This window comes from Doryrhamphus excisus, linkage group LG15 (assembly GCF_037039965.1).
Source record: "Doryrhamphus excisus strain RoL-2023G ecotype Guam linkage group LG15, RoL_Dexc_Guam_v1.1, whole genome shotgun sequence".
NCBI lineage: Eukaryota > Metazoa > Chordata > Actinopteri > Syngnathiformes > Syngnathidae > Doryrhamphus > Doryrhamphus excisus.
The window spans coordinates 753346-765769 of record NC_136371.1 but is presented as its reverse complement, the minus strand read 5'-3'; the positions used below and the strand labels follow the sequence as shown (position 1 = coordinate 765769).

At 45.2% G+C, this 12424-nt stretch overlaps 1 protein-coding gene and 1 long non-coding RNA gene across 6 annotated transcripts in view; one reads left to right on the top strand and one right to left on the bottom strand.

Moving 5' to 3' along the window:
• Positions 1 to 12424, top strand: part of LOC131104963 (dynein axonemal heavy chain 12-like) — a 26738-nt gene extending 14314 nt beyond the window's left edge. Inside the window, exons 37-74 of one of the 5 annotated variants that reach the window (XR_013629896.1) lie at positions 37 to 225; positions 308 to 459; positions 557 to 695; positions 787 to 953; positions 1041 to 1296; positions 1384 to 1680; positions 1745 to 1923; positions 2048 to 2240; positions 2360 to 2521; positions 2718 to 2912; positions 3020 to 3153; positions 3873 to 4035; positions 4120 to 4200; positions 4280 to 4456; positions 4545 to 4676; positions 4781 to 4870; positions 5070 to 5210; positions 5999 to 6240; positions 6371 to 6518; positions 6606 to 6751; positions 6937 to 7151; positions 7231 to 7423; positions 7498 to 7690; positions 7776 to 7948; positions 8267 to 8407; positions 8481 to 8639; positions 8731 to 9026; positions 9097 to 9350; positions 9449 to 9589; positions 9877 to 10014; positions 10093 to 10326; positions 10394 to 10582; positions 10715 to 10818; positions 10901 to 11105; positions 11182 to 11319; positions 11436 to 11527; positions 11633 to 11695; positions 11864 to 11958. Coding sequence is in view for 4 of the 5 variants with exons in the window: in XM_078796805.1 (XP_078652931.1) it covers positions 37 to 225; positions 308 to 459; positions 557 to 695; positions 787 to 953; positions 1041 to 1296; positions 1384 to 1680; positions 1745 to 1923; positions 2048 to 2240; positions 2360 to 2521; positions 2718 to 2912; positions 3020 to 3153; positions 3873 to 4035; positions 4120 to 4200; positions 4280 to 4456; positions 4545 to 4676; positions 4781 to 4870; positions 5070 to 5210; positions 5999 to 6240; positions 6371 to 6518; positions 6606 to 6751; positions 6937 to 7151; positions 7231 to 7423; positions 7498 to 7690; positions 7776 to 7948; positions 8267 to 8407; positions 8481 to 8639; positions 8731 to 9026; positions 9097 to 9350; positions 9449 to 9589; positions 9877 to 10014; positions 10093 to 10326; positions 10394 to 10582; positions 10715 to 10818; positions 10901 to 11105; positions 11182 to 11319; positions 11436 to 11527; positions 11628 to 11695; positions 11864 to 12054 (6507 nt within the window). In the remaining variant the exon portion in view is untranslated. Of the gene's footprint in view, positions 1 to 36; positions 226 to 307; positions 460 to 556; positions 696 to 786; positions 954 to 1040; positions 1297 to 1383; positions 1681 to 1744; positions 1924 to 2047; positions 2241 to 2359; positions 2522 to 2717; positions 2913 to 3019; positions 3154 to 3872; positions 4036 to 4119; positions 4201 to 4279; positions 4457 to 4544; positions 4677 to 4780; positions 4871 to 5069; positions 5211 to 5998; positions 6241 to 6370; positions 6519 to 6605; positions 6752 to 6936; positions 7152 to 7230; positions 7424 to 7497; positions 7691 to 7775; positions 7949 to 8266; positions 8408 to 8480; positions 8640 to 8730; positions 9027 to 9096; positions 9351 to 9448; positions 9590 to 9876; positions 10015 to 10092; positions 10327 to 10393; positions 10583 to 10714; positions 10819 to 10900; positions 11106 to 11181; positions 11320 to 11435; positions 11528 to 11627; positions 11696 to 11863 lie in introns of those variants that run through there. The other 4 variants (XM_078796805.1, XM_078796806.1, XM_078796807.1 and 1 more) reach the window with 4 other exon arrangements.
• LOC144901786 (uncharacterized) lies at positions 5999 to 9578 on the bottom strand. The gene is made up of 3 exons (XR_013629897.1): positions 6861 to 9578; positions 6576 to 6758; positions 5999 to 6509 (listed from the first exon to the last, which is right to left on the bottom strand). It is a non-coding gene; the product is annotated as an uncharacterized LOC144901786 (long non-coding RNA).

Sequence of the window (12424 nt, the reverse complement as noted above, 5' to 3'; positions counted from 1 at the left end):
TTACACCGATGCCATTTGTCTTCCTTCTGCCTGCAGGCAGCCTTTACCTTTTCCTTGGTGTGGTCAGCGGGTGGCAGCTGTGATTCAAACAGCCGGGATAAGTTTAGCGACTTCTTCAGGGATATTGTGTCTGGAAAGGTAGAGAATCATCCAGTTCCCGTTATTGTAGGGAAATGGGAATGCCCGGTCGATGAGAAAGGCCTTGTGTATGACTATTTCTACGAGGTACCGCCGACTTTCATCGGTCATCAGTGTTTTTTTGGCCTTGTGTAGAAACATCTCAGTGCTACTCCGATATCCTTTTCAGTTTAAAGGAAAAGGAAAATGGGTTCACTGGAACGATGCCATCAAAAATGTCAGCCTGGGAGACAAAAACACCAAAGTCCAGGACATCATCGTTCCCACCATCGACTCGGTTCGCTACACCTACCTCATGGACATTTGCATCACCAATGGCGTGTTAGTATCCTAATGGTGGAAGGGACATGAATCAGGCCTACCCGAATGAGGTCAGATGCATGAATTTGCCCTGTATGCTTTCTGTTCTTCTGCCCAGGCCTTTGCTGTTGGCTGGCCCTACTGGCACTGGAAAGTCTGTGTATGTGAAGGAGATGTTGATGAACACTCTGGACAATGACCTCTTTTTACCTCTCATCATCAACTTTTCTGCTCGCACCACGGCCAACCAAACACAGGTCAGCGTGCGGCATATATATTTTAGCATGTGGAAATCCTAGCATAGCGAAATGAGGGTTTTTTCATCGTAAATGTGTCCTATTTTTTCAGAACATCATCATGGCCAAATTAGATAAGAGACGGAAGGGTGTGTTCGGCCCCCCCATGGGAAAGAAATATGTCATCTTCATAGATGACGTGAATATGCCAGCACTGGAACAGTTTGGAGCTCAGCCTCCCGTGGAGCTTCTTCGACAGTTCATGGATCACAAAAAGTGGTACTAGATGTTGGATATTTACTGTACAGAGCATGGAGGAGAAGAGGATGGAATGCAATGCCTGACTAATCCGTTGTCCTCTGGCAGGTATGACCTGAAAGATACTTCCGGCATTAAATTAGTGGACATCCAGCTCATCTCAGCCATGGGTCCTCCTGGTGGTGGAAGGAACGCTGTGACGTCTCGCTTCCTGCGTCACTTCAACATTTTTAGCATCAATTCTTTTAGTGATGAGACTATGGTTCGCATCTTTTCCATCATGGTGGCCTTCTACCTTAAAAACAATGACTTTCCGCCTGAATATTTCACTGTTGGTAGCCAAATAGTGACAGCCACTATGGAAGTGAGTCTTTGGGATTTGACCAATACTCTCGTATTCCCTCCTACTCTCATATTGTCTTTGTGTAACATGACGAATCTCTTCATGAAGGTTTACAAAAAAGCCATGGAGAACTTGCTTCCGACGCCAGCCAAGTCTCACTACACTTTTAACCTGCGGGACTTCTCTCGAGTTATCCAAGGCTGCCTGCTGTTAAAAAGCAAATCTCTGGAGAACAAACGCACCATGATTCGCTTGTTTGTCCACGAGGTCTTCCGTGTCTTCTACGACCGTCTGGTGGATGACAAGGATCGAGCATGGTTCTATCAGCTGATGAACACCATCCTCAAAGATCACTTCAAGGAAGCCTTTAACCAAGTGTTTGATCACCTGAAGCAAGGCAGTAAAGTACGTTGATTCTAGATCATTTGTGATGATGCGTAGAGTTGAAATGAAATGTACTTTTTATCAGTTGGTGGAGCAAGACCTGCAGATTCTACTGTTTGGAGACTACATGAACCCTGACGCGGAGCCTGAAGAACGCCTGTACGCTGAGGTGCTCTCCGTGGAGAGCTTTGCCGAGGTGGTGGAGGCGTGTCTTGTTGAATATAACCAGATGAACAAGAGCCGCATGAATCTCGTCATTTTCCGGTAAATCCGTATTGGAATACTGAGTCAATTACTGTAAAGAAAAAATATGTCCATTACAGTCACATGCACAACTAGTATTTGTGTAGCAATCTGTTGAAAATGAAAGAACTTGTGTCTGATGTAGCTATGTCTTGGAGCACCTGTCCCGTATCAGCCGTGTGTTGAAGCAGCCAGGAGGGAATGCTCTGCTCGTAGGAGTGGGAGGCAGTGGACGCCAGTCCATCACTCGATTGGCCACGTTCATCGCCCAGATGACTCTCTTTCAGCCCGAGATCTCAAAGAGCTACGGCATGGTTGAGTGGAGAGATGACCTCAAGGTCAGCTTTGTGGTTTAGAATACACCTCATTACGGTGTTGTGTCATTTGGTTCTAATATGTGTGAGTGTGTTGTCATACATTTTTACAAAGACCTCCCCATGTTTTCTTCATGATACAGAAACTGCTGAAGAATGCTGGGGTGAAAGGTCAAAGAATAGTTTTTTTGCTCACTGATACCCAGATCAAAGACGAAGCTTTTCTAGAAGATGTAAACAGTGTCCTGAACACAGGAGAAGTTCCCAATATGTTTGCCATGGATGAGAAACAGGAAATCATTGAGGTATGACACTAATATGATGTAATGTGTAAATGTATACGTATACGTTATAATTGTTGGAAAATCTATTTTCTCCCCATTAAAAGCCATCAATTCTGCCTCATAGTCCATCACATATATGAAGTCAGAGTGTATCCACATATCATTTATATTTGTACAGTTTACATGATGCAATTCATTTCTCTCTCCCTCTTTCCAGACGGTCCGCCCCATTGCCCAAGGGAAGAATAGGTCTGTAGAACTGAGCTCTTTGACTCTGTTCTCCTTCTTTGTGGCACGCTGCAAGGAGAACCTCCACATTGTTGTGGCCTTCAGTCCGATTGGTGAAGCCTTTCGTAATCGTCTGCGGCAATTTCCTTCTCTTATCAACTGTTGCACCATTAATTGGTTCCAGGTACTAAATATCCATGATAAATTCTACACAATATAAGTCGAAATTAGTAAGCTAAGAGTCACTTTTCCTTGTGCTCCTGTTGTACTTTATCTTGTGTGTCCTTCCAGCCTTGGCCAGAGGAGGCGCTAGAGCGGGTAGCCAACTCGTTCCTGAAGCCTCTGAGGATGAAAGATAATGAACAAAAGGAAGTCGTACCAATCTGCAAAACATTTCACACCTCTGCCAGCCAGCTTTCTCACAGGTTTGCCTGATCCCATTTCAAAACATTTTCATCCATAGAAAATCATGCCGATTTAAGCATCTGTATTTTTATGCTCTCAGCGACAGGCTGTTTACCTTAGTATTGTATTGGGGAAACTACTGTGTATGCAACTTGTACTTTATTGTTTATTGTATTGCTCACATTGTACTGAGCAACCTGAACCTGGGTTCTGTGGTCATCATGACACGCGGGAGCTGGTGTGAGCCTACAACAGGCATTTCAATCTAACGGAAGGCTTCTGGCGGCCATGATGGAGCCGCAATGGATCAAATGTGTTCCCGGGGTTATCCTCACCAAGGTCGCTGTGGTATGCTGGAGCCTATCCCAGCTGACTTTGGGTGAGAGGCGGGGTACACCAAGGACTGGTCGCCAGCCAATCACAGGGCATTTTATGTGCTAGTTGCACTAAATGTTGTGTAACCATTCCATAATGAAAGGAAAACTAACTATGGATCCTTGTCAGTTAACTGAAATGCCAGCATCGTTATGACGGCCGGGGCTTGTTCCTATCATTTTGAAAAGTGCAAAAAGTCTGCCAGAGACAACCCGAGAGCTGGAGCGATCTGTGATTTGATGATGGAAATGATTGAAGATGGGTATTGGTCTTGAGTAGCAGGATGTAATCAGGATAGGTATTGGCTTGAAAACGTATGTATCATGCATCCCTAATATACTGTTTATGTTGGTACTGTCTGCAGATTTCTCACTGAGCTTGGCCGCCATAATTATGTCACGCCTACATCCTATCTGGAGCTAATGGCAGCTTTCAGTCAGCTCCTCACCATGAAAAGGGACGCAGTCATGAAGGCAAAAAGGAGATACACCAACGGTCTAGAAAAACTAGCTTTTGCTGAATCTCAGGTACATGCAGCACACGGGATTCTTTTTCGAATCGGAACAATCTGATGCTGGAACAAAATGCATTTTCATCCTGTTTCTCTGAAGGTTGGTGAGATGAAAGTGGAGCTGGTGGAATTGCAGCCCAAACTAAAAGAGGCACAGATTGAAAATGACAGGATGATGAAGGTAAATGCAGCACGTGACACTGAGTTCCAGTGGCACCAAAGTCATCCTAAATATACCAATCCCTGGTAATGACCAACAGGTGATAGCAGTGGAATCTGTGGAGGTGGAAGCTACCAGTAAACTGGTGCGTGTGGAAGAGGAGGCCACAGCTATTCAAGCCGCTGAAGCTCAAGCGCTAAAGGATGAGTGTGATAGTGAATTGGCCGAGGCCATCCCTGCCCTGGAGGAGGCCACCGCAGCCTTGAACACCTTAAAGGTGAGAACCCTCCAAGGTGGGCCAACATTAGCCTTCATGGGTGTCTTTGCTTTATGGACATTTGAGTGCGTTACCTTCTTCATTGCAGCCAGCTGACATCACCGTTGTGAAGTCCATGAAAAACCCTCCCTCAGGAGTCAAACTGGTGATGTCAGCTGTGTGTGTCATGATGGGAAAAACACCGGACAAGATTGCAGATCCTGCTGGGTCGGGAAAAAAAGTTGGTCTAAAAATATACAGTATCATCACATCATGTTATAATAAAATGTCTATGAAAAGAACTAATACAATTCTAAACACAGCAATGTTTTCTTTCCTGCCTAGATATTGGACTACTGGGGTCCGAGCAAGAAGCTGTTGGGTGACATGAACTTTTTACGGGATCTTAAAGAATATGACAAGGACAATATTCCTGTGAGTTTCGGAAATCATCATTCTCCCAACTTTAAGCACAACCATGAACATATCTAAAATGTTCTACACACACAGTCAACGTGATCAAATTACATATTAGAATTAGGGCTATCAAGCAATGAAAACTTTGACAGCCCTAATTACGTTATATTATATAGTAGAACTATAGCTGGATGAACGTCCTCTCTTCTTTTTACAGGAAGAATCAATAGCAAAAATTCGTTCTACCTACATGACCAATCCTGACTTCAACCCTGCTCAGGTGGCAAAAGCCTCGTCAGCAGCAGAGGGCCTATGCAAGTGGATCAAAGCAATGGAGTCATACGACAGGGTGGTCAAGGTATGGTATTCATGTCATTTTGCTTTCTTTACAGGTACTGTATGTGTAACTACACAACTGTGGGTTTCCTCCCACATTCCAAAAACATGCTAGGTTAATTAGCCACTCCAAATTGTCCCTAGGTATGAATGTGAGTGTGAATGATATATGTGCTCTACGATTGGCTGGCAACCAGTCCAGGGTGTACCCCGCCTCTCGTCCAAAGACAGCTGTGTTCGGCTCCAGCATGCTCAAGCGACCCTAATGAGGATAAATAATGTTTGGGCCAATCAGCCCTGGAGAGTTGGTACATTCATTTTTTTTGTAGCTGAGAAGTGCAAAACAGAAAACGTTATATCCTCATTAATACATTTAATGGACTCCTGTGGTACATCTGTTCCTTCCATCTGGTATTTGCATGCACACCGAGATCTGCATGCACGTCGCGGTGCAAGCATGCTCTACGACAACCTAAACTATGAAATGTCATCCTATTGAACATGATAATGGTGCGCCAATTTTTGTGGGCTTCTCCAACAATATGCGCTAATATGACCCGTTTCAAGAAACAGTACAAACAGTTCTTCAGAACTGGCAAAGGGAACATGTTGAATAGGAAATGCTGTCAAAGCAATTGATGTGAAATTAGCAGGCTGTAGTGTTGAATAAGCTCCACTTCTTCCGACTCCTTTTGGACATTGTGAATTGTCGTATGTGATGTACACTACAGTAAAACCTTATGAATGTTCAAATAAATCAAACCATTACCATTTCCAAAGCTCCAGTTACACTCACCTGCGTGCTTTTAGATCGTGGCTCCAAAAAAGGCCAAACAAGCTGAGGCCCAGGCGACCCTGGCATCCGCCATGGCCGATCTATCAGAGAAGAGAGCCAAGCTGAAGCAGGTTGAGGACCGTTTGGCTGACCTGAAAAGAACATCTGAGGAGAAAACAGAGGAGAAAGCCAAACTGGAAGCCCAACGAGATTTGTGTCAAAGAAAGTTGGAGCGAGCTGAGAAACTCATTGGTGGTCTGGGTGGAGAAAAAACGAGGTAATCAATAATACTTTTTTCTATGTATATATGGATTATATGTATGTGTGTACATACATATATATATACACACAGACACACCGTATAATTGCAAGGACACAATGCCACAGAGTAAACATCTTATTCTCAGATGGTCCAAAGCTGCTGATGATCTCCAAAACACATATGACAACCTGACTGGAGATGTCCTGATCTCTGCTGGTGTCATGGCCTACCTGGGCGCTTTCACAGCCAGTTTTAGACACGACTGCACCAGTCACTGGATCAATCTGTGTCAAGTAAGATTCCTTATCAACATGCAAAAAGATGCTCTTTCATATATTTGCTCTCCTCACCTCTCTTTTCATCTACCCTGGCATGTCTAGACTCGGAACATTCCATCATCAGATGACTTCTCTCTCAGTAAGACCCTTGGAGATCCTATCAAGATTAGGGCATGGAACATTGCTGGGCTCCCCACTGACTCCTTCTCCATTGACAACGGCGTCATTACCAGTCATTCACGTCGATGGTGAGACCTTTACACAAAACTCAGTGTGATATATACAGCGTGTGTAGCCGCCCGACGCATTAATTACACTAAAACATTGAATGTAATTAATGAAATCAATTATTTCCACCATCAATGTCATTTGAAATCCTATTGATTCATAACAGCATCCTGAGATTGTCCTTGTTTATCCCGGTCCTTTTCAGGCCCCTGATGATTGACCCTCAGGGTCAGGCCAACAAATGGGTGAAGAATTCAGAGAAGGAGAACAATTTAAATGTGATCAAATTAACAGATGATGACTACATGAGAACTATGGAAAACTGTATTCAATTCGGAAGCCCTTTGCTGCTAGAAAATGTGCTGGAAGAGTTGGACCCGTCACTGGAACCTCTACTCCTCAAACAAACCTTCAAACAAAGTGCCGAGAATGAGACACAGCATCCCAAAGATGCATAACTTGGGATGTCAACATTTTTGTCATGCTTGTTTTCAACCAGGTGGGGTAGAATGCATCAAACTGGGGGAGAGCGTGATTGAGTACTCCCCCGATTTCCGCTTCTACATCACCACCAAGCTGAGGAACCCTCATTATCTCCCCGAACTGGCCACCAAGGTGTCTCTGCTCAATTTTATGATCACCCCAGAGGGCTTGGAGGACCAACTGCTGGGAATCGTGGTTGCCAAGGAAAGGTACTGTCGCCGTTGGTCCACTGACTTTTGTTCGACTCCGCTGCAGCTTTTCTTCCGCTGCATCTGCTTCGCAGGCCCGAGCTGGAAGAGGAGAGAAATGCACTAATTCTGCAGTCGGCTGCAAATAACAGACAACTCAAGGAAACGGAGGACAAGATCCTGGAGACACTAGCGTCCTCAGAAGGAAACATTCTGGAAGACGAGAGCGCCATTCAGATCCTAGACTCTGCAAAGATAATGTCCAACGAGATTTCCAAGAAACAAAAGGCACGTGCTATGTGCTCCACAAACACAATCTGGCTTTTGTCTGGGATTTCTTACTACATAGCATTCTTGTCTATGAATTTGCCAGATTGCAGAGGAGACTGAGATCAAGATAGCAGAGTCCAGAGAGTGTTACAGAGCCATTGCTAAACACTCCTCTGTCTTGTTCTTCACCATCGCTGACCTGACCAACATCGACCCCATGTATCAATACTCTCTCAGCTGGTTTGTCAACCTCTATACAAACTCCATCCAAGATAGGTGAGCCACGTTTACGGTGTAACTCACAAAAGGATGCGTGAGATCACATGGCGACGTTGATGGGACCGTTTTCAAATGTCAAATCCACAGTATCATATACTGCTGTATGTCTTCGGTCTCTGATGTCATAACAACCTGTTAGTAAATGCTATGCAATTGCCTTGCATTCGTTGCAAAATGAAAACAACATCAGGCGATATCATACTTTTGATATCACGTCGAGCTTTTGGTATTCATTTGACTGTTGAATGTTTCTGGTTGAGGCTGAAGCAACATTGAACTGGATTGTATTGAGAAGCTTCCCCTGTTTGCGTTTAGTAAAAAGTCCAAGATCCTGGAAAAGAGGCTCATGTACCTGATCGACTACTTCACCTATAACTTGTTCTGCAACGTGTGTCGATCGCTGTTTGAGAAGGACAAACTCCTCTTCTCCTTCCTTCTCTGCTGCAATCTACTTCTGTGAGTACCATTGGTGTGATAGCGACTCGCTACTTTTGGATAGGAATCAAATCAATACTGATATTTCCATCAGGGCTAAAGAGGAGATTGAGTACAGTGACTTGATTTTTTTGTTGACCGGAGGCGTGGGTCTGCAGAACACAATCGCTAATCCCGATCCGAGCTGGTTGCAGGACAAGAGCTGGGATGAGATTTGCCGAGCAAACGAGCTTCCCGGTTTAAAAGGAATACGGTAACTCAGTTACTCTGGGATTTTTGTTGGCTCCTTCCTACCGCTCAGCTTTTCTCCTTACAGTATGGACATGAATGTGTTTATTTCACAGAGATGCTTTCATTGAGGATGCAGAACTTTTCAAGCCTATTTTTGACAGCAAAGAGCCAAGCAACACCCCTGTGCCCTCACCTTGGTGCGATCAACTGAATGAGCTGCAGAAGATGATCATCATCCGCTGTCTCAGGCCTGATAAGATTGTGCCGGCCGTACACAAATATGTCATAACTAAACTGGGGAAAAATTTTGTCCAGCCTCCTCCCTTTGACTTAAGTAAGAGCTACCTGGACTCCAACTCCACCATCCCACTGGTGTTTGTGCTTTCTCCTGGTGCTGACCCCATGGCTAGTAAGTTGGGAAACTTAACTTCATGTCATCTTGAGGACAATGAAACTGACCAGACGCTAACCGTTCACAGGCTTGCTGAAGTTTGCGGGCGACAAGGACATGGGCGGTAGCAAGTTCCAGTCTATTTCCCTTGGGCAAGGCCAAGGACCCATCGCTACCAAAATGATATCCACGGCCATGCAGGACGGGACTTGGGTATGTTTGCAGAATTGTCACCTGGCGGTTTCCTGGATGTCCACCCTGGAGAAGATCTGTGAGGAGTTTAGTCCCGCAATATGCCACCAAGACTTCCGACTTTGGCTCACAAGCTATCCTTCTCCCAAGGTAAAGGGCAACATGACGTTTTCCAGGATGCGCAACAGCTCAATTTTCTACGGTTCTGGACCTCCAGCTGCTCTCTGTCTCCTTCTCTTTTGGACCAGTTTCCAGTCACCCTGTTGCAGAACGGGGTGAAAATGACAAATGAACCCCCAACAGGACTTCGGCTAAACATACTGCAGTCGTACATGTCAGATCCGGTTTGCGACCAAAACTTCTTCAATAACTGTCCTAATAAAGAACTGGTGAGTTGGGGCCGTTGGTAGAATGACTTTGTCGCAAATTCCATCGCTGCCCCTTTTCTCCAAATACCCGGTCTCAATTTACCACGAGGTACAAAAACATACAGTAGTTACTGAAGAACTAACGAGGAACTCACGACCAAGGCCATACATTTTGAGTAGTTACTCAGGAACTGATGAGGAACTAAGAAGTAGTGGTTAAGGTCAGGTGGGTTTGTTCCTCATGAACTACTGTAAGTTTGTGTACGTTAATGTAAAGTGTTAGCAAATACCTCTCTATTTTTCTGCAGATTTGGGAAAAGCTCCTGTATGGCCTGTGCTTCTTCCATGCGCTTGTTCAGGAGAGGAGGAAGTTTGGTCCGCTGGGCTGGAATATTCCCTATGGCTTCAATGAAACTGACCTCCACATTAGTATCAGACAGCTCCAGGTGATCATTCAAAGGCTCGCTGCTGAGATGGCTACCATCACATACGTCTAAATGCACGTCATGTGTCTCCCCGTGTAGTTGTTCATCAACGAATACGACGAGGTGCCCTTCGAGGCCATCACTTATCTGACCGGAGAGTGCAACTATGGAGGCCGTGTGACAGACAACTGGGATCGGCGCCTCCTGAACACCATGTTGGCAGACTTCTACAACAAGGATGTCGTGGACAAACCTTCTTATCCTTTCTCACCCAGCGGTGACTATGTCGCACCTCCCAAATCAGCCTATGGAGACTACCTCCGATTTATCAAGGTAAACATGACATGACACGTGTTGGTTAGATTGGCAGCTGAGTAAGCGTTCCTTTCTTACGTACCAGGAGCTTCCGGTCAGCCAGCACCCAGAAATATTTGGGATGAATGAAAACGTGGACATTTCCAAGGATCTGCAGCAGACCAAGCTGCTGTTTGATTCACTGCTGCTCACTCAGGGAGGAGGCTCTAAGGGAGGGGGGGGCTCTGGGAGTGACAACACGCTGTATGACATAGCAAATGATATCCTCTCTAAGGTAGGAGCTACTGTATTATAGCTCTTCATTTGTTTCACTTGGCAAGAGCGTTAACGGTCCCAAGAGTTAGGCGACCACTTCTTCTGTTAGCCTTACCTGAAGAGTCTTGTTTCATCTCTTTCTTTGTCCCAGATTCCCCCAAATTTTGACATTGAAGCATCTCTGGCGAAGTACCCGGTTCTCTACAAAGAGAGTATGAACACTGTGCTTGTCCAAGAAATGGAGCGCTACAACACGTATGAACATACTCACTCTTTACGGAACGATTGCTAATAAGTCCTTTTGCTATGACCGTATTAGCGTATTTGTCCTCCCCAGGCTGTGTAGTACCATCCGTGTCAGTCTTCAGAACTTGCTCAAGGCCCTCAAGGGTTTAGTGGTGATGGATGCCGAGCTGGAGGGAATTGCGGGGAGTTTAATAGTGGGCAAGGTCCCCGAGAAATGGGCCAAACGCTCGTACCCGAGCCTCAAGCCTGTGGGGAGCTACATCTTTGATTTCCTGACGAGGCTCAAGTTTTTGCAGGTCAGTCACCGTCAACTGACACCAAGATGTCTTCTCTGTTTGTCCACATTTTCACTGTAACTTTATGCGTCTTTAGAATTGGTACGACTCTGGTAAGCCCAGCGTGTTCTGGCTGTCAGGCTTCTTCTTCACCCAGGCCTTCCTAACGGGGGCTACACAGAACTATGCCAGGAAATACAACATTCCCATTGACCTGCTGGGCTTTGACTTTGAGGTCAATACGCATACTTTTCATCTTTAGCACAATCAGTCATTAGTTGTCAATTTAATGGCTCGTGACAGAACTTGTTTTGGCCATTCCATGTGTGACGTTGTCATGTGGTTGTTTAGGTTCTTCCCATTGATGAGTCAGGCTCGCCCCCTGAAGATGGTGTCTATATTAATGGACTGTTCCTTGATGGAGCTCGATGGGACAAAGAAAGGTATCGTTGCCTCCACCTGGGTTTCTTTTTTTTTTTTAAGTACAAAATCACCTCATTCAAAATCCTCAAAAAAAGGATACTTCTTTTTTTCTTTCCTCAGTGCAGTTTTAGTTGAACAGAATCCCAAAATCCTATTTGTTTCCATGCCCATTATCTGGATAAAACCCAGTAAGTATGCATGTGAAAGATCATTGCCATCACAGTGCTTTTTATTCGACAGCCCAAGTACAAAATATTCCGTTTTCATTTCACTCCCAACTTAATGCTAATTCTTCCTCATAGAAATGTTTCTGATCTCATTATATTTATATTTTCCTTCTTTTCTCCACCATGCAGCTAACGACATCCCAGGTGAGTCTGACAACCGCTATGTTTGTCCTCTTTATAAGACCAGCGAGAGGAGGGGGACCCTCTCTACGACAGGACATTCCACCAATTTTGTCATTCCCATGATGTTACCCACCGCCAAGCGCCCTCAACACTGGATCAAGCGTGGTGTGGCGCTACTCTGTCAGCTTGATGACTGACACCACAACCGGCCCTCCATCCAGCCATCCACCCATTTTCCCCATTTTCATCTTTCTGGTCACATGTGAGCTGGAGCCTCACCCAGCTGATTTGGGGTGAGGAGGGGTCCACCCTGGACTGGTCGCCATTCAATTGCAGGACACATATAGACAAACAGCCATTCACACTCACACTGTATGTTATGTTTGGAATGTGGGAGGAAACCGGAGTACCCGGAGAAAACCCACTCATGCACACGGAGAACATGCAAACTCCACACACATGTCCAAGTGAAGATTCGAATCCTGATCTTCCTGATCTCCTGACTGTGTGACCAACATGCTAACCACTCCGTCTACTGCGGCCCACTTTTCAACCTAAAAGCGACCT